Consider the following 22,919-nt stretch of genomic DNA (forward strand, 5'->3'; position numbering starts at 1 on the left):
TGCGCTGGTGTTTGCACTGGCAGCACCAGCAGGAATCAGAACCATGCAGCTGCTGGAGACTTGTAGGGCTGGTGTGCCTGGTGCCAGAGGTGGTTCTTGTCAGCGGAGGCAGCTGCAGCATTTGGACACTGGGGCATTCTCCAGGACAGCTCCACTGCTCCCACCCAGCCAGGGAACAGGGTGCCTGAGACCTCACAAGCGGCCAGTGACTTCCTGACCCCCCAAGGGCAGGCTCACAACACAAGGCTACAGGAGATAGGGACAGAGAGGGGTTTGTTAGAGTGACCACCAGGAAGAGGTGGTAGCTGCACTGAGGTTCCCAGAAACATTTGTGAGAAAAACTGGCCTGTGCCCAACTTTAGTTATCTCCTGAGTCACCCATTCAAACACCCCTGCAGAGCCTGAACTAACAGCAGGGATGGAAGGGGATTTTCCTTGGTTGCTGTATGTGCGGTTTGGGCCAGTGCAGGGGTAATAACAACCCAACGGGCCACTGCTGTTCCTTGCAAAGGGGAGGGAGGGCAGCCCCAGCATCTGAGCCTGCCTGTTGACACATCACCACACTATGAAATATGCTTTGTGCTGAGAGCTGCTGGACGAACCAAGGGGTAGGAGCATCTCTAATGCTAAACTCACTGGTGCCTTGGTTTAGTGCCTGCCTGCTCCAAAGGCAATGCTCATTGCCAGCAGAGGTGTATAGAGTTTCAACACCCCTCCCCCACAAAAAGCTTGCCTGTCCCTAGGTGTTGGAATACAGTCCTTGAGTTGCTGGTGCAGACAGACAGGCTGTAACAGTGGCTGGAGAGTGAATGTTTCACATTGTAAGATCTACAGAGCTGGGCTTTTTCCCTTTCTGAAAGAGGCCCGGGGAAAGTAGTTGGCCTAGGGGAGTGGAACATGGGCACACCTCAAGCCAGCCCTTGTTCAGCTGCAGCCACTCATGGTAGATTGCAGTGGCATCTCCCAGGAAAGCTTCCTAGCTGAGTCTCGGGGACTGCACGTTCTCCCAGGGTAGGTGATGGGAGTACCTTCACAGAGGATGGCTAGCAACAAGACTGAAGTAGCAGCAGCAGCTGTAAGAGATCGTGTCCTCTCTCCCTGCTCTGCTGGAGAGCACTGGAAGCTCCATCACCTGATTTAAAATAAGACCAAGCACCAGAACCTCTTGGGGACAAGTCCACGCTGAGCCAGAGGGACACCCTAGAAAGCTTACAGACCTTCCAGTTGACTTCTTCCAAACATCGGTGACAATAAGTAGTTACAGGGGCATGGATGGGCACCTGCTTTGGCTAATCTCCCCCAACCTGAGCACTGCAGGAGAGCCCCACTCTGCCATTCTAACCCTAGAGGAGAAGGCAAGATTTCCGATAATGAACAGCCCTCACTGCTGAGCAGCACCAGCCGCTGGCAACAAGAGAGGGAGTGTCCCAGGAACGTGACACACAGCTGGGCTGTCCAAGCTCTGGTTCAGGATTAACACTCTGCATCTTCATCTTGTTTTTACAAGAGCATAAACACAAGGAAAAAAATCAGCTCTGATTTATTCTAAACCTAACTCCAGCCTGCTTTACACGTGATTGGCAGCCTGACCAATTACAGCTTAACATGAGGTGACAACAGCATAGGCAAGATAAAGGGATCCAGTGAGAACAGTGATGAGGTCTGATGGAGAGGAGGCTCTGTCTATTTTTAAAAATATTCATTAGATGATGCCAAGGCAGCATGTAAACTTCCAGGTACCTCAACCCTCAGGTCCAACCCTCCGGCCTCTCCCAGGGCGGTGTCTTTGAGGGAAGCCCAACAGGGTTCTCACTAGGCAAGACTTCCCTTACTAAACTCCTTTTGACCTAAGCTAGAGCTGAACCTGAGGGGCTCTTCAGGCTGCAGTTCCTGGGATATTTATAACCACAGGGAGAAAAGTTGGAAGCATTTGGGGGAAACCTCAGTCCTTGCATTTTTGGAATCTTTTAACAAAGATTCACTTTGATCCCTGAACAGAGAGTTTCTCCCCATTCCACCCCACAAAGTTCTACACCCGTGGCTGGCTGAGATGATTAGTAGTATAAGTCCTGTGTCACAGAGAAAGAGAGGGTATCTCCACCCCTAATGCTACACGTCTCACTCATGTTTGCTGAGCTTATCTGTGATTTAGCCATTCAGGATCTCTCTGCCCCCCAATTCCATTCCCCACCCCACTCAGAGACAAATTCTACTTTGGAAAAGCTAGCCCCAAACAACCTCACGCATCCCCTCCTCTGCTCCAGCAAAGGAAAACCCTGAGTCTCAGAGGAACCTCCGATAATCACAACGGCTTTGGTGTGCTGGTCACTTCCGGGCGATGTCATAGTGCACGTTGAACCAGTCACAAGTTTCCTTCACAGCTGGAGGGGAAGGGGGAAGGCAGTTAGACCCCCATACAGCCCGAAGCATCACAACCAGCAGCGGCTCCCTCCCTCCAGTTAATGCTGTGCCACTGGCTGCAGCTCACTGAGCTAGGAAAGTGGAAGAATCATTGTCGCCATGCTACAGGAGAAGGAGGAAATGGACCAGGGAGATGAAGTGACCCATCTAAAGTCACAGGCTGTCTCAGAGCTGGGAACAGAACCCACAAATCTGAGCCCCCAGGCCAATGCTTCAATCAGTGCACTGTCCTGCCCCTACAACCAGAGCTGCTGCCTCTGCTCACAGGAGTTTCTCACAGCATCTCTTTAGACACTTGCTGCATTCACGTTTGTGGTGCATGCACCACGGTGATGCCTGAGGCTGTGGGACCAAGTTCCCAGCACCCACGGGAGGGAGAAGGCCTTCCCCACAAACCCTACCAGACTTCTTTGGAGGGCAGAGGTGAGATCAGACATATGCAGCTGATGCAGTGCAGTGGATGTTCCCACCGAGGGGCAGGAGAGCTAGAGCGACTCCTGACCGGCACGGCCTTACCCTGTTTGAATGGCGTGAACTGGAAGTTGGGCAGGCACCGCCTCAGCTTTCCATTGCTGGCTGTTTTCTTGAACTGGCCATCAGATTTCGTTGTGTCAAACTGGACACAGCAGGGGGTGTAAGGGAAAACAAAGGAGAATTCTGCCAATGTCGAACCTAATGTTACTCCGGGGCGACCCCCACTGGTAGCAGCCAGGCAGGACAAGAGCTGGGGCCTTGGTAGCAAAGGTCTACTTTACGTGTCCCTTTCTGTAAGGTTTGCAGCTGTCTCGGTCCAGCCAGCAGGCCCTGGGCCCTAACCACAAGGTCTTGCTGTTGGTTAGTTCTGATCAGCCAGGCACAGGGGTGATCAGAGAGAGATCCCACAGGAGGGAGATCCCTCACACCCGTTGTTTGCAGGGAAGAGGCTGACAATAAAGGGGGCCATAGCCAAACCTGGAATGTCCTGTGCGAGCAGCAACTGCGGTCACCCTCTCAGCTGCACCACGAATGGAAGTCGCTATCTCCAAGGTGGCACCAGGGTTACCATCAGATCGCAGAGACCTCGATGGCCCCAACTTCCAAGCATGGATCGAACATCCATGGAACAAGTTCTCCCGGCAGAGACCGACCCGCGGGAAGCGATGGGAGTCTCATCGCTTGACCCATTTCACGCTGGACCAGACCGAACATTGGAGAACATGCCGCAGGGAATAATCTTGCACTGGATCAGCTGGGAATTAAGCCTTAGCTGTTTGGATGCGACAGTTCTCCCCCTCCCAAGGGTGCACGCGAGTGTGGGGAATGGGTGCCAGGCAAGGACCCTGAGAGCCGGGCACAGCTCAGGAAGGCAGGGAGTCGGAGCAGCCATTTGTAAAAGGATACGATGACTTCTCCCTTGAAATCCATGGCTTCCACAACGTTCTCCGCAGCTTCCCTGATAGATACCTCGTCCTCTTCTCCAACTAAGCAGAGACCAATGGTGAGGCTAGGCTGTTCTTCTGCCCCTGGTACCAGCCACAACCCTCAGGGAAGCCCCACCACTGCCCGCCATGCTCTCGTAGGCACTTGCCTCTCCTTGGAGACGGGAGGGTGGGGGACCAGAGCCTACAGCTGCCTCATGCCACCACTGCAGGCTCTAGGTCAGCCTGTGGGAGGTGATAAGGAGAGGGATGTTCTGCACTGACCCTGCTACAGAAGCAGATAGGACAGCATGGGGAGGAGTGGGGAATGGGACTTCCCCTCCCAGTGCTGCAATACGAGCTGAGTGCATCTGCCAAAGGGCCCAGAGTTGTGACACCGTCAGAGGGAGAGCGATGGCATGGGGGACCCCTTACCTGAGAGGATGATGGGCTCCACCTCGTCGTACTCCCTTAGGACCCAGAGGAAGAGCCGTGCCAGGTCCTGTGGGCACAAAGGAGCAGCTCTCAGTCCCTCTGTCTCCTCCCTTTCCCCTCCCGAAAGCCACAGGATCCTAGCTCAGGGCACAGACACCAGCTCCTCTTTGCTGAAGGCCGGGGATGGTGTATGGGAGCTGTTTGCCAGGAAGCTGAGCCTGCTACAGCAGGGCAAAGCAGGCACAGCTCCAGTCTCTCGCTCCCCAAGCTGCCAGCTCCCTCCCTCTGCAGCTACCCCTCTGAGCCTTGCTACAAATGGCCTTTAAAGAGACCCCAGCCCTGGCTTGGCTGGAATAAACACAGTCATTCCAGTAGACACAGCCATGCTAACAGACAGAACCATGATACCTCCCAAAGGGCAGCCTCCACCAAGGCCCAGCTCCCGCGCGCCCACGCCCGCATGCTGCCAAGGCAGGGCCAAGCTGAACCCCTCTCCCCAGCTAGTGCGCAGGGTTGGCTGTGCAATCTGGGACCTGTCCTAGGTTTACTGCTCGTTATTTGTCAGAAGCCCTTGCTCATCTTAACAGCTTTACGTGGCTTATACAACAGCAACAGTCTGTCCCTGAGCGCAGGGAGCTAACAGCGCACTCAGGCCAGGGTTTTAGATAGCCTAGGCATATGCCAGCGTGTCACTGCAAAGAGTCACATGGCTTCAGAGCCCCCTCTGCCAGCAATCCCCGCCGATCAGAACACACCTTCCACCACCCACTCCCAGAGCCCAGCCATGGGGTCAGGCTGTCTGAAATCTGCTCTGGGCCCAGTCCAAATGGGCTGGACTCTGTGAAGGCCGTGCCTACCAGAGAGTAGATGAATTGTCTCCTGGGCTTTCCCGTCCCCCAGACAGTGAGAGCTGTGCCATTTTCTGTGGGACAATCACAAGAACGGCCATTAGTGGATGTTCCAGCTGCAACATTGGCCTGGTCAACCATGGGCCACAGGTTCCGCCCCCACCCCCCTATCCAAACACCCTTGTGCAACAGAGAGCCAGGCCTGGCCCGGGGTAGCTTTACACCGCAGCTCTCCTCTCTAAAGCCGAGGTGCAGCCCCCGGAGACTACAGATCCCAGCATGCCATGCTCCAGCTCGATGTAAGGGGCTGTAAATAGCCATGTGTGACACTACGCCCCATATTCTTCATAGAAATTGTTATGATATAATTACAGCAGATCCATGATGTATTTTCTGCAAGATGGATCATGTGAGATATCATTGGAAAGCTTATGATTTACTGAATTAGGATTATCCTATTTATAGGCTTGTATCATTTCTGTATCTGAAGTTAAGAATATTGACTATGTATCAATTACAAGTGTGTTTACACCTGGGGGGGACACACCAAACAGAATGCAATCAGTCTAGATAGCTCGCTATGAGGAAGGACCATTAGAGAGAACAAGAGGTCTCAGAAGATGTTTATCACCCATAGAGAAGTTCTTCCTGGGACTGCTGCAAACCGACTCTGAGTTATGGCTGCAAGGTCATGTGAGCAAGTCACCTGATACTGGATTCCAGGAATCATACCAGTATTTTTCCACTGACCAGGGGTGGGAATCACACTGGAAGACAAAGGATTCCTGCCATATGTAAAACCTATTTAAGGCAGGGGAGTGACATAAACATGGTTCCCTCTTGACTGAATCCCGGCCCAAGGTGAGAGCTGTAAACATCTAAGAAAAGACTGAATGAGGGGAGAAGGACTAAACCGTGGCTGGAAGACTGTCTAGCTTGTGAATGAAATATCTGAAGTTTTAAATTGCAAGCAAGTGCATCTGGCCTTCAAGAGTCTCTACAGTCTGTCTAAAACAACACTTAGGGTGAGAAATAACTTCTTGTAACCAAGTATCAGAGGGATAGCCATGTTAGTCTCGAGCTGTAAAAGCAGCAAAGAGTCCTGTGGCACCTTATAGACTAACAGACGTTTTGGAGCATGAGCTTTCGTGGGTGAATATCCACTTCGTCAGATGCATGTAGTGGAAATTTCCAGGGGCAGGTATATATGTAACCAGTTTCTTTAGTATCTTAAACTTAGATTGCATGTTTGTTTTATTTGCTAAGTAATCTGCTTTGATCTGTTTGCTATCCCTTTTGTAGTTAATAAACTTTTGGTTTTGTTTTCTCTAAAACCAGTCTATGGAATTTGTAACGGGGAGAGGGGGTGGCAAGGCTGTTGCATACCTTCCTCCACATTGAGGGAGGGGGCAAATTTCATGATTTTATGCTGTATATCCCTTCGCTGAGCCTTCCCATACAGAGCTGATCTCAGCGTGTGTGTGTGTGTTTCTGCAGCTGGGTGCGTCCCTACCTGTGTGCGCACTGGTGGGGGCTTGAGAGCCCGTCACAGCAGCACAGTATAAAGGGAGCCCACGCTGGTGGATCAGGCAGCTCAGTGGTACCCTAGTTCCAAGTGGCATCCTGGGGGAACCTGTCACACCATGGAGTTGGAATGGCCCTTCTCTGTTCCTCACTGGCTGAGATTTGAGCATGGATCCCCTCCCTGATTCTGCACAGAAATCACTTGCTAGTTTCACTCCTGCAGGAAGGGGCGATGCCCAGCCTAGAGCCAAGTGAGAAGGGAGGAATCCAACCATCATGGCTCTCAGGAACTTACCATCCAACAACTATAGCAGAAAACCCTGTTAGCAACCCTGCAGCTAGGGCTGCCTAGAGCCATCCATGGCTCGTTAGAGGCAGGGAAGTTTAGTTGTACAGTAGAAAATACCCACAGGCTCCCAATGGACTCCACAAAACGTGACACTGCAGCCTGGAGGCAGACCATTCTGGGTGCCAATGGGTTAACTCTCCCATTTCCTGCCCCTCCCCCAAGCCCATCTTGTACCTGAGGATCGGTTCCATGCAGTTTGCTGCATGTGTGTGTCTTTGAGACATGGCCTGGGGTCCTCTGTGTGTGTGTCCAGTAATGAAACCATGGCACATACGGGAGGGATCTGCCCTAGCATCCTAGCTAAAATTCCCCTCCATCTCCCATTCACAGTTGGGTGTTCATTTGGCGGCTGTCCTCCACCCCAGAGGCACCTGCATTTCAGTGGTGATGCATGTGGGCTTGTGGAGCTCTACAGAAAGGTACATCGTCGCCACTTACAATTGCAGCAAAGGGCAGCTTGTGCTTACTAAATGCCTAATGCTTTCATTAGGAAATCAGCCCCATGATCAGTCGAGCCCTGATCGTCTCATGGGGCAACCCCCTTCCTAAATGAGGGCCAGAAACTCCCAGGACATTATTGCTTTGCGTACGTAAATGCAGTACGGCAATCCTCCACGCTGAGAGATGTAGAAACATTCTGGATGGACCGAGCTTCGACCATCCTCTTAGCCCAGCGCTGAATGGTATCTACTCAACATATCTGCAGATATGAAACACCGTCACCTCAGCAACCTCAATAGCACACCAGGCGGCCAGGCGAAGATCAGAAAGAGAAAAGGATTTTGCAAACCAAATAATTTACAGTAGCCCCTTCAAGCTCTTCACTAACATTAGCTGAGTAACACACATTTGAAAAAGGTAAGGGACACCCGAGGATCCATTCACCCACTGCAGAAATGCAGCAGGTTCTGGGATGGAACATGGCACTTGTGTAACACCACACAGCAACACTTTCAGATAGTTTAGGGCAGTGGTTCCCAACCTTTTCTTCTGGTAGGCGCCAGAGGAAGCACCACTGCGGCGGTGGAGCACCCGCCGAAATGCGGCTGAATTTCGGCAGCGACACCTCTCGATGACGCCGCTTGCCATCGACAAGTGACGTTATCGAGAGGCATTGCCGCCAAAATGCCGCTAAAATTCGGCGGCATTTCAGCGGGTGCTCTCCCGGGGGCCAGGACATGGGCACATTAAGATGCCCCCGCAGGCACTGCATTGGGGACCCCTGGTTTAGAGATAGGATGCGAAGAATATCAGTTTCATTAGAAGCAAACAAGTCACATGACTTCCCTCCCCACAGCAGGAATGGTCTTTGCTGCCCATATTGCCCTAGCAACAAAACCCTGTTGGGTGGACGATGAAGCTGAGGGCTGAATGAAGGCTCCCCACTCACTCTTTGCTAGGTACACCTTGTGGATCAGTCCCGGAAGAACATGCCCATCCTCGATGTTGTAGTTATCATGTGGTCCGAAGACATTGGTGGGGATCACGGCGGTGAATCGGCAGCCGTGCTGTTCGAAATACCCCCTGGGAGAAGCGGGAGAGAGGGCCAGGGTAGGTGAGTGACTAGCTCAGTGGCATGTTCCATGCAGCTGAGGGCTGGGAGCACAAGTCACTGTCCCCCTTCGGTGTATCAGGGCCTAACCCTGTTCTTCCAGCAGGGCTTAGGGAAATGAACTGGGGCTGGCCAGCCCCCTCAGGGCCCCTGCAAGTTCCATCCACCCCTAGCCTCTCACTCCCTGTGCCTGCTGAGGTCAGAGAGCACAGGGGGAAGGAATTATCCTATAGTGACAGTGATAATATTTATACAGTCCTTCATCTGGGGATCCCAAAGGTCTTTACAGAGATGTATGGACTGTGTAAGTCCCTCCCCTGAGCCTCACAGCTTGGGGCTGGGGTGGAGTGGGGAGGGGATAGACCATACCTGTTCTGAACGTCGATCATTCTCTTGGCGTACGAGTACCCAAAGTTGGAGCTGTGCGGGGGTCCGTTGTGAATCTGGGGAAACACAGTAGATGGCACAGTTGGGAAAAGTAATGTTAGCCTGATGAAAATGGGGTTTCAACCTCCGCTGCCTGGCCTCAAGGGGAAGGAGACGTAGGGAGAATAAACAGAAGCTATGTCTGCACGGGAGCTTGACACCCAGGTTAGCCTAACCTGAGTGTGGGCGTCCACACAGCAAAGCTCTCCCCGTGCCCCCATGTCCTCGCTGTCTCTGCACTTGCCTGTGTGTGTTTGGGGGGAATATTCCATGGTTCTTTGTGACAAGATGCTCTAGGATTCTTCCCCCCCTCCCCCAATCAGTCAGGTCAATTGCAAGAGAACTTATCTGTCCTTCAGGAAGGGATTGTGGGAAGGCACTGGAGGACTATTGGCACTCGCGTGATTTAGTCTGCATCCTCACTGCAGAGTAGGTGGGTTCCAGCCCAGATCCTGGGCTCTGACTTATACTACACTCCCAGCTGGGTCAGCTAGCCCAGGCTTAAAGCACCCCCTAGGCCAGGCCAGACATTTCTGAAGGTGGACAGTGGGGAGTCTGGGATCTGCTCCTTCCTACTCACATTAAGTGCAGTCCTTCAGCACCTGGCAAGTTGCTGATACAGCCCTGGACTGGGTAATGTGTGGGATCTGGGTAATGTGTGTGACGACTACGCATCCCAGAATGCAGCAAAGAATCCTGTGGCACCTTATAGACTAATAGACGTTTTGGAGCATGAGCTTTCTGTTAAGATAAGTTCCTGTCTACATCCTAAAAACTTGCCCATACCGGTATTGCCCTGGCCTCTTCCTCTGTCAGTCAGTGTTAAAGGCATTCTGAACTATATGCATTTCCTCACCTTTTGGGGGCGAAGCCAGACTTTCAGGCACCTGCTCCCCTACTCCATCTCTGGAGATATTTAAGAGTAGGTTAGATAAATGTCTATTAGGGATGGTCTAGACAATATTTGGTCCTGCCATGAGGGCAGGGGACTGGACTCGATGACCTCTCGAGGTCCCTTCCAGTCCTGGAGTCTATGAGTCTATGAGGAGAGGGCTGGTGTTAAGGCTAGAACTCAGGTAAGAGCCCAGATTAGCTGTGCAGCATAGACATATCCTGAGTTCGGAGAGGGAGAGCAGCCTCCTGGAGCCCCTCTATCCGCTGAATGGGGAGCTGTCACCACCTGCCAGCCCTGTGCTCAGCTCGCATCAAAGACAAGTCACAGGCAGGCAGAGATGGCAGGAATCCTCTATGTCCCCTTATCCCTCTTGAGCTCGTGCTGCAGGGATGCCCGAGGAGGCTGGGACAGGACTTGCACTGGACCTCATGATCCTGCTCCTTGTTTGGCCAGAGAGATCGCTGTCAAGCAAGACAGGCGCTCCTCACTCTGCCTGACCCCACGTGCACATCAGTGCAATGAGTGAGGGACAGCCCCAACGGCGGTGCAGAGAACTAGGCTGCAGCTGACTGGTTAAGGCACAGGCCTGCATCAGAGAGCTGCAGGAATTCCAGGGCATGCAGGACGCTAGCCGGAAGGGTCAGCTCTGCTCTCCCCATCACCCACCACCCATCGAGTCAGCCAACCAGGGCGGGAAAGAAAACCAGAGCCAAGATGACCAGCTGTCACTCTCTCAGATCAGCATAACTGGCATCACAGCAAGTTGTCCACCCGCAGCGCTGAGGCAGCCCCCAATGATCTCCCTCTCCAAGGTAACTTAACCAACATTACTGTGCTTAACCCACAGCTCTGGGTGGAGCAAAGGCGAAGCTAAGTGCGCGATGGGAGTTGTAAGGCAGGGTGCTGCGTGCCCAGCCCGAACGCCATCCCTTACCATGGACTCATCGATAGGATAGGTGGTCTTGTCCGGGAAGATGCAGGTGGAAAGGCAGGAGACGACTTTCTGCACTCCGAATTCATACGCTGAGTGAAGGACGTTGTCGTTGATGTGCACATTTCTCCGCTGGGGAAAAGATGTCCAGCTGGGAGTTAGGAGTCCCATTATATTCGCATCAGTTACCGCATGACCCACCCGGGCCTTCCAGCATGTCAAGAACCTGCCCCATCTCTGACATCACAGGCTCAGGACGGGGAACGGGTCGCCATGGAGCTCCCAGGCTAGTCTCACTGGTGGGACCAGAGTTGAATGGCCGAGGGCTGAAGGGCAGTGGTGAGCTGGAGCTGGTTCCCACCGGTTCGCGGGAACCGGTTGTTAAATTTAGAAGCCCTTTTAGAACCGATTGTCCCACACGAGACAACTGGTTCTAAAAGGGCTTTTAAATTTAACAACTGGTGAAGCTCCAGCAGCTCCCCGCCCTGCCCCCAGCCCCAGCTCACCTTTGCCTCCTCCCCTGAACACCGGAAGCCTGGGAGGGCTGAGAAGGGCGGCTTTGCGCAGGTGAGTGGGCGGGGGGGGCCGAGGAGGGCTCCGGGGAGGGGCGGTGCGGCCCGGTTCCCTGGTCTCGGCCCCGGCTCTGGCTTCAGTCCTGGCCAGGTAGTGTGGCCTCGCTCTGGCCCCAGCGGTGCAGCACGGTACGGCCCCGGCTCCTGCCGGGCAGTGCGGCTCAGGCCCAGACCAGCTCCAGCGGCGCGGCTCCAGCTCCAGCCCCAGCGACTTGGCCCACCTCTGACCACGGCCACAGCCAGGCACCCCGGTCCCAGCTTCAGTCCTGGCCAGGTAATGTGGCCCGGCTCTGGCCCAGGCGGCGCAGCACGGCCCGGTCCCAGCTCCGGCCGGGCAGCGCAGCTCAGTCCCAGACCGGCTCCGGCTCCAGCCCCGGCCCCAGCAGCTTGGCCCACTTCTGGCCCTGGCCCCAGCCAGGCACCCCAGCCCCGGCTTCGGTCCCAGCCAGGAGGCGTTCTCCGGCCCCGGTGGCGCGGCCTGGCTCCGACCCTGACTCTGGCTGGCTGGGCAGCGTGGCTCCGACATGGCCCCGACTCCGGCCAGGCACCCCCAGCTGAGCGGCTCCGGCCCGGCCCATCACCCCCAGCCCGGCTACCAGTGTGGTATGGAGGCATGGAGCAGGGAGGGGGTGTTGGAAGAGGGCAGGGGAGTTCTGGAGTAGGTGGATAGGGGTTGGGGCAGATAGGAGTCGGGCGCTCAGAGGACAGGGGGATTGAATGGGGGCAGGGGTCCTGGGGGGCCATCAGGCATGAGAGGAGGGATTAGATGGGGCGGCAGGGGGCAGTCAGGGGACAGGGAAGGGGGGGTGGATGGGGCAGGAGTCCTGGGGGTGGGGTGGGGGGGAGCCACGACCCGCTTGTGGGGTGAGGAGGAGGGAACCGGTTGTTAATTTTTTGGCAGCTCACCACTGCTGAAGGGATAGTCCTTGGGGGAGACCCCAAGCTTGCCTCTGGAGTCAGAAGTGGGATCAGCTCCAACCGCTCAGGTCTGGACTTTACTTTGCATTCCACCTCTCTCACGGCCGTGTCAGCTCTGGACACAGCGGAGGCCCCACTCCCCAACCCACAGCTCCTGCTAGAGGGCTGTCACTGCCCCCAACTCAGGGTGTTCAGCTGCTTGTGTTGGTGCAATGGGGCTTTCAGGCCCCCTTCTCTATGCAGACTTGCTACCTGCACAGTCCTTTCATACTGTCGCTCCCCAACCCCTCCTCAGGCACAGCCACTGCACGTACTGGGCTGGGCCGGGAATGGACCAGCATTTTTTTCCCCAATGCTGATCCACAGCCAGGTGAAGGGAGACCAGAAAAGGAGACATGCACACAGAGCAGCAAGCCAGGAGGGCCACACATTACCCAGTCCAGGGCTATATCAGCAACTTGCCAGGTGCTGAAGGACTGCACTTAACGTGAGTAGGAAGGAGCAGATCCCAGTCACCATGTGAAGACTACACATCCCAGAATGCAGCAAAGAATTCTGTGGCACCTTATAGACTAATAGACGTTTTGGAGCATGAGCTTTCGTGGGTGAATACCCACTTCGTCAGGTGCATGTAGTGGAAATTTCCAGGGGCAGGTATATATATGCAAGCAAGCTAGAGATAATGAAGTTAGTTCAATCAGGGAGGATGAGGCCCTCTTCTAGCAGTTGAGGTGTGAAAACCAAGGGAGGAGAAACTGGTTTTGTAGTTGGCAAGCCATTCACAGTCTTTGTTTAATCCTGAGCTGATGGTGTCAAATTTGCAGATGAACTGAAGCTCAGCAGTTAGTCTATAAGGTGCCACAGGATTCTTTGCTGCTTTTACAGATCCAGACTAACACGGCTACCCCTCTGATACTTGATCCCAGAATGCAACGTTCCACCTGGAGCTGAGCGAAGACTGCTCAGATCAAGCAGGAGCATTGCATGCTGGGACTTGTAATCACCATGGGCTGTTCTTCTGTGCTACAGGTAAGGTGACTGCAGGCTGCTGAACCACATGGGCCAGCCCCGAGAAATCTATCCAAGCTAGGTTGACCTGGTGTGTGCGTGTGTGATTCAGAGAGGAGGGCCAGGGGTCGGGGCGGCTCTAGACATTTCGCCACTCCAAGCACGGCTGCATGCCGAGGGGGGGCGCTCTGCTGGTCGCCGGAGCCGTGGGACCAGCGGACCCTCCGCAGGCACATCTGTGGGAGGTCCACTGGAGCCGCGGGACCGGCAGACCCTCCGCAGGCATGCCACCAAAGGCAACCTACCTGCCGCCCTCCCAGCGACCGGCAGAGCGCCCCCCGCAGCATGCCGCCCCAAGCACGCACTTGGCGTGCTGGGACCTGGAGCCGCCCCTGCCAGGGGTCCAACACCAGCTGCTAATAAGCTGCACCACTTCATATTAGAGAGTCACTCATCAGCGCCTGGGGAGAGAATCATCCCAGCCAAGACCCTGGCGTTAATCTCTGGACGCAGAGCTAGTGCTGGGGACAATTCATTAGCCCCACAAGCGCCCTGGTGGGAAAGTGGTTCCCAGTTCAGCAGCACTCACATGGCCCATACACTGTAATCACACGTCTTGGTAACCCAACAAGAGGAGTCCCACCTGCAGTGTCAGAAGGCCCAGCACTCAAGGGGTTAATGACTTTATCCACCCATTTAATAAGCCTGAGCATCCTGGGCTCTATTTCTGGCCCTGCCACACGCTCCACGTGTGACCCAGGGAAGTCATGTCTCGGTGCCTCAGTTTCCCTACAATTACAGTGGCGCTAACACTAACCTACAGCCTGGAGGTAGGGGGTGTGGCGAGGGTTAATTCATGAAGATCTGCAAAGCGCTCCCAAGTCCTTGGAGGAAGGGCAAAGGGCGATCACACTGCGTGGTGCAGCGAAAGTGACAGCTCGCTGGACCAGATGTTACATCTTTGCATTTGCCACCCTGGCCCCTTACCCAGAAATCCAGGTTGTATTTGATGTTTTTGAAGAGGCCTCCCACCAAGGCTGCCAAGTGGATCACGTGGGTGGGTCTGTATTTCTCATACAGGGCTCTGGTCTCCGCAGCACTCCTACAGGGGAGAGGAAACAACAAACAGAACCTTCAGGGGCACATTCTAGCCATCCTAGGTACCGATCTGGCCCCCATGACCATGGTATCTGAGCACCTCACAGTCTGATGTATTTAGCCTCACAACCCCTGGGAGGCAGGGCAGTGCTATTATCCCCAAATTACAGGGGGGAAACTGAGGCACACAGTGACCTCCCCAAGGTCACACAGGGAGTCCAAAGATCTCCCAAATCCCAGATTAGTGTCATCACCACTGGACTGTCCACATGCTGGTTGGACACCATGCTGCAGGCTGGCTGCGATGAGATGGGAGCGGATGGCAGGGCAAGAGGCATGGAAGGAGCCTGGTGCCAGACCCTTGACTCAGCAAGCACCGTTAATGAGCAATTAACTAACCGACTGGACAGCAATGGCAAGAGCATCCTGGGGAACGAAGCTGAAGGCAATAGCTGGCCCCTTTAATTCCCAGTCAGGTAAAACTCAAAGGGCAACGCTGGCAGGAAAGGAGCCCCAACATGCTGCTTAGCATTAGTGTGCTGACAGGCTGCGGCGTGGTGGCGCCCATGACTGGGGAAAGCCTTATGGATGCTTGTCAGAAAGAACAGCAATAAATGTAAAAATACCTGAAGTGGAAACCCCGAGGAGGGAGAGGAGTTACTTAGTGCAACACCAAGGAGGAGAACTAGGAGTAACAGGATGGAAAAGGAAAGGTTAGGGATGGACGTCAGGAAAAAGGAGTTGGCTGCAGAAGTGGGTCTAAAGGGAAGGGGCTATAGAAGCAGCAAAGAAAATATGCTGGCGGGAACAATCCTGCACTGACTGTTGGGTGCTGTCCAACGTAACAGAGAGACCCTCCCTGGCCCAAAGGAAATACAGACAACAGGTGGATACAATGAACAGCACTTTGCGCTGTCCTGTCTGTTAGGACAGTTCTGAACAAGGGGTTAAGCAGGAGACACAGCACGGCAGCTGCCTAACCATTGTGGAGTGTTTTGTACCTATCCCGGCACAGGTGAGCTTTGATCTCATAGGCCTTTGCTGTCTGCCATTTCTCTTACACACACCATCGCATGTCAGTTATACAGCTTTTTTTATCCTCAAAGCATTCTCCACAGGTAACTAACGGGCCCTCACAGCACCCCTAAGCAGTGCGTTGTACAGTCAGAGAAACCGAGGCACAGAAAGGTGATGGTGACTTGCCCAAGGCCAAAGACGGAGTCAGTCTCAGGGCGAGTTAGAACTCAAAGAGTTCCTGGCTCCCAGCCTTGTTCTCAGGAGGCAGTAAGCTGATCTTGCTGCTGATTAAATGCCACTCCTGTTAGCACAAGGAGCGTCAAACAAACCTGCAGCACAAGGACAACGAGTCCTCTTGCCTCATGAGGGTTTGATAGTTGTGTGCTGCCACCACTAGAATGACTAGAGAGACAAGGGGGGAGGCAATATCTTTTATTGGACCAACTTCTGTTGGAGAGAGAGACCTGAAGAAAAGCTCCGTGTAAGGTAATATCCTGGGACCGACATGGCCACCCCACCACTGCATATCACTAAAACCAGACAGGATGAAAGCCCTGGATGGACCAGACAGGATCTATTCGGTCACTCTCACCGGGAAAGGGGGCAGGGCTCAGGGGAGTGGCATACTTGGGGGAATGTGATTGGACTCGGTGACAGCAAGGACTGAATTGCCAAAGAGAGGGTATCCTTCAACTTTCCTTGGCTGGGATTGGCCAGGCTCCTTGCCTGGTGCTACAACAGGCGGCACCGAATGACATGGCAGCTGCAGGAGCGAAAACAGCATGTGGATAGGAAGCCAGCAGATGGAGGGCTCAACAGCAGAGCTAGCAGATAGACCCAAAGGACAGGTCTCCTTAGCCTAGCCCCGGCATGGTCCTACAGCGTCCCTCACTCACACCATTTTCTTTTTTAAAGGCACAATATTCCTGACCTCCGTCTACGTGAGGATCAACACTGCCCAGACCCTGAATGCACTCAGGGTCTCCAGCGCGCTGCATTTCCACTACACCAGGGGCGCATGGAATAGAAGTACTTATACCCTGCCTTCTGCCTGACTTCTTCTGGAACAGAGCTGCTTCCTGATTAACCCCACAACCCCAGTCACCAGCAGATCCTCTGAGCCACACGCCGCGTGTTGCCGGCCACCTCCAGTTAATCTGACATCAGACTTCTGAATACGCATCCAGTTTGCTTTCGTTTCACGACGCTGCACCTGGGAGGTAAGCAGGCATCCCGGAGCAAAGCTGGCACTAACACACGCGAGGCAGCTGCAATGGGCTTATTCTGTGGCTGTCTCAACTACTCCAGAAGCCAGTTTAAACCAGAAGTGAACATGATTTTCCTACCCTCCACACTTAGGGTATGTCTACACAGCAGAAGCTGCACGTGGGCTAGCCGACCCGAGCTAGCTGGAATCCAGCTACGGTGGGTAACCATAGCAGTGAAGACACAGCGGGCATAGTGCAAATCCAGCATGGACGCTAGATACGTAGTCAGCTTGCTAGCTCAGGTAGGCTAGCCCATGGCAGGTTTCTGCCGTGCAGACACATGTTTAGCGGGAAGAAAGAAAGTAAGGGGCTGATGTTAGGATACAGATATTCAGACCTGTCTGCAAAGGCCTATACTTTAAGAATTTAGGCGTATTCTTATCACTTAGCTAGTTATAGAGGTATAAAAGAAAGAATCAAAATCACTGTTTGTGGAATGGCCTTCTCTTACTGTGACAGGCTAAGGCCGTCAGCTAAGATGTAGTTAAGGAAGCCATAAGCTGGGAAGTGTCTGGTCACATCCTCACATTCCAAACTAGTCACATTGAAATAAGGTGCTATTGGGCTATTAGGAATACAATCCTGCCCTGATATTTCTATCACCTCCAGAGAAAGGGTAGAGCCTAGAAGATGTAAAAGGAAACTTAGTTTGATAGCATCCTGTCTGGCAAGAACTCACTTATCAATAGACACAGCTGGAAAACCCTTATGTCTGTATAGGTGTAGCTGTGAAATCCTCACTTCTGTATTGTTTTGTATGTTTACTTGCATGGTCTCTGTCTGGTTCTGAGATTGTTTCTGTCTGCTGTATAATTAATTTTGTTGGGTGTAAACCAATGAAGGTGGTGGAATATAATTGGTTAAATAACCATGTTACAATATGTTAGGATTGGTTAGTTAAATTTCAGTAAAATGATTGGTTAAGGAATAGCTAAGCAAAACTCAGGTTTTACTATATAGTCTACAGTCAATCAGGAAGGGGGAGGGAAATGGGAACAGGGACTGGGGATGGGGGAATTAAAATTATATTTTGCTAAAGGGAGGGATGGGAACAGAAACAGGGTCACAGGCAAGGCTCTGTGGTGTCAGGGCTGGGAAGGGGGACACTAAGAAAGGAAACTGGAATCATGCTTGCTGGAAGTTCACCCCAATAAACATCGAATTGTTTGTGCCTTTGGACTTCGGGTATTGTTGCTCTCTGTTCATGCGAGAAGGACCAGGGAAGTGAGAGGGTGAAGGAATACGTCCCCTAACAGCTGACAGCATCACCTTAAGTCAGGCTCTGGCCATGCAGTTGTGCCAGCACACCTCCACTCTAACGTACAGCACCTTCCTGCTATTCCAGCACTACGGCTTCACACACAGCTCTGCCAATGCTCCTCACCAGCAGCGCCCATTGCTAGCTCTGTTCCTGGGCATCTCTGGAGAAGAGACTGCCTGTCATTCCAGAACCGCGTGGGAGTTTTGTAACAGGACCTCAGACGAGGCACAGCCCTCCGCGCCACCCACATCATTTTCACTTGTCTGCCGAGGATCTGAACCCGGCTCTCCAGAGACTAGTGTGAGGGCACTCCCCCAGCAAGCCACCCCAAAATGGATAGGGACATTTCAGACAACAACGAACAAGCAAAGAAGAGTCTAGTGCAGCAAGGATACTGGAGATGTACTGGAACTGGAAAAGGTTCAGAAAAGGTCAACAAAAATGATGAGGGGTACAGAACGGCTTCTGTATGAAGAGAGACTAATAAGACTGGGACTTTTCAGATTGGAAAAGAGATGACTATGGGGAGATATGATTGAGGTCTGTAAAATCATGACTGGTGTGGAGAAAGTAAATAAGGAAGTGTTATTTACTCCTTCTCATAAACACAAGAACTAGGGGTCACCAAGTGAAATTAATAGGCAGCTGGTTTAAAACAAACAAAAAGATGTTTTTCTTCACACAAGACACAGTAACACTGTGGAACTCCTTGCCAGAGGATGTTGTGAAGGCCAAGACTATAACAGGGTTCAAGAAGGAATTAGATAAATTCATGAAGGATAGGTCCATCAATGGCTATTAGCCAGGGTGGACAGGGATGGTGTCCCTAGCCTCTGTTTGCCAAAAGCTGGGAATGAGCGACAGGGGATGGATCCCTTGATGGCTTACCTGTTCTGTTCATTCCCTCTGGGGCACCTGGCATTGGCCACTGTCAGAAGACAGGATACTGGTCTAGATGGACCTTTGGTATGACCGTTCTTATGTTCTTAAGGACTCACGTTAAGTCAGCATCCTTGGAGCACACAAAGTTCCATTCCTCATCTGGCCTGCCCTCTCCATCAGCAACCACCTTCTCAATGGCTCTCCCCACCAGTCCGGTGCCACCGGTTACCAGGATGCGCTTTGGCTTCGTTCCTGCTGGCTCTGCCATGGCTACAAAATCTGCAGGGTGGGAGGGAAGGCAATTAATCCCAGTTCATCTTGGTACTGAGATTCATGCTGCAAACCTGCCTGGCCAGAAGCAACTGCAGAAGCCAGGGGCATGCATCAGCTTAACAGGGGCAGGGATCCTGGCAGGGTGAGCAAACCTGGCTTCCCACTTCCTCCATGTCACCAGAGAGATCATCAAGCCCCCACTTGGAAGATAGTGGGCAAACTAGGATCCTGAGTAGGTCACAAGGGCAGTGGGAAACAGCTGTTGCAAGGCAGCTGCACCACAGTTAGTGGGGAAGAGATCTGGCTAATCTGTGCCCTTTCCATCACTCCACTGCCATCCAGTGGCTGTTTGGCTAAATGAATTGCTGGATGCAGGAGGAATTTCCCCTGTTTTGAAGCACAACTTTTAATAATCTTTCAAGGCCTCTTTAATAAAAGCAAAGACTCAGAGATAGTTCTATGGGAATTAGAAGGACATCCTCCACAGAGAAGTCACAGCCTGAAAACACCTACCATTGTTGCAAGTAACCCCTACGATCACTAGAACTTAAAGCAATTGGAGACTTTTTTCTAGTTTGTTTCCTTTGTGCATTTAGCAGCACTTTGCAAGAGGCTGTTTACCTTACCAGCGGCAGCAAGCAGGTGTGTGCAGAGGCTAAGGTGGTATTGGTCCCAGACCCTTCCAAAAGACCCTTATGAAAACCTTTTTCAGGTATCTAAAAGGGTGTCATAAGGAGGTGGGAGAAAACTTGTTCACCTTAGCCTCTAAGGATAGAACAAGAAGCAATGGCTTAAACTGCAGCAAGGGAGATTTAGGTTCGACATTAGGAAAAAGTTCCTAACTGTCAGAGTGGTTAAACACTGGAATAAATTGCCTAGAGAGGTTGTGGAAGCTCCATCTCTGGAGATATTTAAGAGTAGGTTAGATAAATGTCTATTAGGGATGGTCTAGACAGTATTTGGTCCTGCCATGAGGGCAGGGGACTGGACTCGATGACCTCTCAAGATCCCTTCCAGTCCTAGAATCTATGAATCTAGAAATATTATCAGAGGAGAAAAACCCTTGCAATTTATTTAAGCAACTAAAAAATATTTTTGTACATGCTAGTTGAAGGGTGTTTTAAAAGAGCACTGATTTTTTAAAAAATGGTTTAAAAAAACCCCTCAGGTTATCAGTGTTCCTTAAATTTATTATTTTTTTTAGTAAACCAGCCACACTTCAAGTTGCGTATCAGAGGGGTAGCCGTGTTAGTCTGGACCTGTAAAAACAGCAAAGCATCCAACGAAGTGGGTATTTACCCACAAAAGGTCATGCTCTAAAACGTCTGTTAGTCTATAAGGTGCCACAGGATTCTTTGCTGCTTTAAGTGAAGAGCATCACTGAAACTTCATGACAGTGCCTTGCTTTTAGCACGTCGCATTTAGGTTTTGTTTGGGCAGAAAGTGCTGGGAAAGCCCAGCATAAAAAGAAATTTTTTAAGAGATTCTCAAAAAAGTTTATGGGAGAGAGTTTTCTTGGATTAATACCTGCCCCTGCAGAGCCCTGAACACAAAAAAGAAAGTGACACTGGACAGTATCACAGTTCAAGCTGCACGAAGGGCCAGATATAAATCAGACCCGGGATCTCTAATTAATTAATCAATCACAGCTTGCCCCTTCCCCAGCACTTCCATTTCAAGAATTTTATTTGCGAATGTGAAAGAACTAAGCACCTAAGAAAGAACTACATTAATCTGAGTCACCACCCTGTGACTCAGATTAATGTAGTTATGGCAGGAGTCACCAATAGCGCTGTTACAAGTTATTTTTCTTAGTGTTCAGTCTTTCAAGAAATGCTGTACTGTTGTTAGCTTTGTGATGGCGTCTCAATTTGGGGGAGCTGTTGCAAACAGCAAGAGAGTTTCCTCTCTGCCTTAATCTATCAGAGTCATTTCTCGGAGTAAAGTTGCTTTCAGGAAACTGGGCACAGGCATCTGGGCTGACATTTCTGGAAGAGTTGATTGAGTGCGTGCTATTTGGGACCACCTCTGTTTCAGGACTGGTGCACAGAGTGCAGCCAAGTTACAAGCATATTGGGGCCAGGTCTACACTACAAACTTACATCACTTAGGGGAGTGTGGATTTTTCACAAGAGATGCACTTATACCGACCTAACCTCGGGTGAGGACAGCACTACGTCAATGGGAGAGGTTTTTCCCCTCTCGCCTCTCAGGGAGGTAAATTAACAAGACCAACGGGAGAAGACCTCCTGTCGGCATAGCAGAGTCTTCACTGAAGTGCTACACGGGCGCACAATGCAGGGTTTTACCGTAGACCTACCCTCAGTCCCCTGTGTCACTGATTTCTCAGGGCAAAGCGACCTCCCCACCTTTCCCCGGGGCCCCTTGCAGAGCCAGCATCCCACTGCTCCCGGGCAGGGCCAACCAGTCACCAGCACCCTGCGTGGGAATGGGTATCCACGGGCCTAGGGTGACTTCTAAACTTGGGGGGGGGGGCAGGGGGAGCTCCAGTCAGACCAATGGGGCTGTGTGGGAGTGGGAGTGGGAGGGGGAGGGGAGGGGAGGGGGACAAATTCTGAGCCTGTCTGAGGCTTGCAGTTTATGGGGGCAGAAACCACATCCATGTGGGTATCCTGTGAACCTGGGCTCCCCTATACCCACCTCCCACCACAACCCCAACACACACACCAGAGCCCCCTTCCTCCCTCCATACCGGGCCCCCCTCCTTCTCTGCCCCCCGCTCCCCCCATACCCGCCCCCCCTCACTCCACACCGGGCCCCCCGTTCCATGCCCCCGCTCCCGGCTCCCACCTCCCACCTGTGCCGCGCCGGCCGCTCCCTCCCGGGCTCCGGCTCCGGCTCCGCTTCCGCCAGCTCCGAGTCCGGGTCGCTCGCAGGTCGCAGCCCGCGGGGCTCGCTGGGAAGTGGAGTCCGGACAGACAGACAGACAGCCGGGGGGGGGGGGGGAGAGACAGACAGGGTGCAGGGGGGCAGGGTGGGGAGGACAGACAGCCAGCCGGGGTGGGGGGAGAGACAGACAGGGTGCAGGGGGGTGGGGAGGACAGACAGACAGACAGCCGGGGGGGGGGGAGGCGGACAGACAGACAGACAGCGGGGGGGGGCAGAGAGACAGACAGAGGGTGCAGGGGGGTGGGGAGGACAGACAGACAGACGGGGGGGGAGGCGGACAGACAGACAGACAGACAGACAGCCGCGGGGGCAGGGTGGGGAGGACAGACAGCCAGCCGGGGGGGGGGCAGAGAGACAGACAGGGTGCAGGGGGGTGGGGAGGACAGACAGACAGACGGGGGGGGGAGGCGGACAGACAGACAGACAGACAGACAGCCGCGGGGGCAGGGTGGGGAGGACAGACAGACAGCCGGGGGGGGGCAGAGAGACAGACAGGGTGCAGGGGGGTGGGGAAGACAGACAGACAGCCGGGGGGGGGCAGAGAGACAGACAGGGTGCAGGGGGGTGGGGAGGACAGACACAGCGGGGGGGGCAGAGAGACAGACAGGGTGCAGGGGGGTGGGGAGGACAGATAGACAGCCGGGGGGGGCAGAGAGACAGACAGGGTGCAGTGGGGTGGGGAGGACAGACAGACAGCGGGGGGGCAGAGGGATAGACAGGGTGCAGGGGGGTGGGGAGGACAGACAGACAGCGGGGGGGGGCAGAGAGACAGACAGGGTGCAGGGGGTGGGGAGGACAGACAAACAGCCGGGGGGGGCAGAGAGACAGACAGGGTGCAGGGGGGTGGGGAGGACAGACAGACAGCCGGGGGGGGCAGAGAGACAGACAGGGTGCAGTGGGGTGGGGAGGACAGACAGACAGCGGGGGGGCAGAG

At 53.3% G+C, this 22,919-nt stretch overlaps 1 protein-coding gene across 2 annotated transcripts; it reads right to left on the reverse strand.

The window, feature by feature from the left end:
* Window positions 1-1,522: 1,522 nt before the first annotated feature.
* TSTA3 (tissue specific transplantation antigen P35B) lies at window positions 1,523-21,978 on the reverse strand. 2 transcript variants are annotated; one of them, XM_030553954.1, is made up of 11 exons: window positions 21,894-21,978; window positions 18,919-19,081; window positions 14,264-14,378; window positions 10,782-10,910; window positions 8,896-8,969; window positions 8,365-8,498; window positions 5,111-5,175; window positions 4,254-4,320; window positions 3,802-3,881; window positions 2,938-3,037; window positions 1,523-2,381 (listed from the first exon to the last, which is right to left on the reverse strand). In XM_030553954.1, exons 2-11 carry the CDS (start codon window positions 19,068-19,070, stop codon window positions 2,326-2,328), a joined length of 972 nt encoding a protein of 323 aa, XP_030409814.1. In that variant the 5' UTR covers window positions 19,071-19,081; window positions 21,894-21,978; the 3' UTR covers window positions 1,523-2,325. The 2 variants fall into 2 exon arrangements, with proteins under 2 accessions (XP_030409814.1, XP_030409815.1); XM_030553955.1 differs by having other exon boundaries at window positions 21,887-21,934.
* Window positions 21,979-22,919: the final 941 nt, after the last annotated feature.

This window comes from Gopherus evgoodei, chromosome 2 (genome assembly GCF_007399415.2).
Source record: "Gopherus evgoodei ecotype Sinaloan lineage chromosome 2, rGopEvg1_v1.p, whole genome shotgun sequence".
NCBI classification, from domain to species: Eukaryota; Metazoa; Chordata; order Testudines; family Testudinidae; genus Gopherus; species Gopherus evgoodei.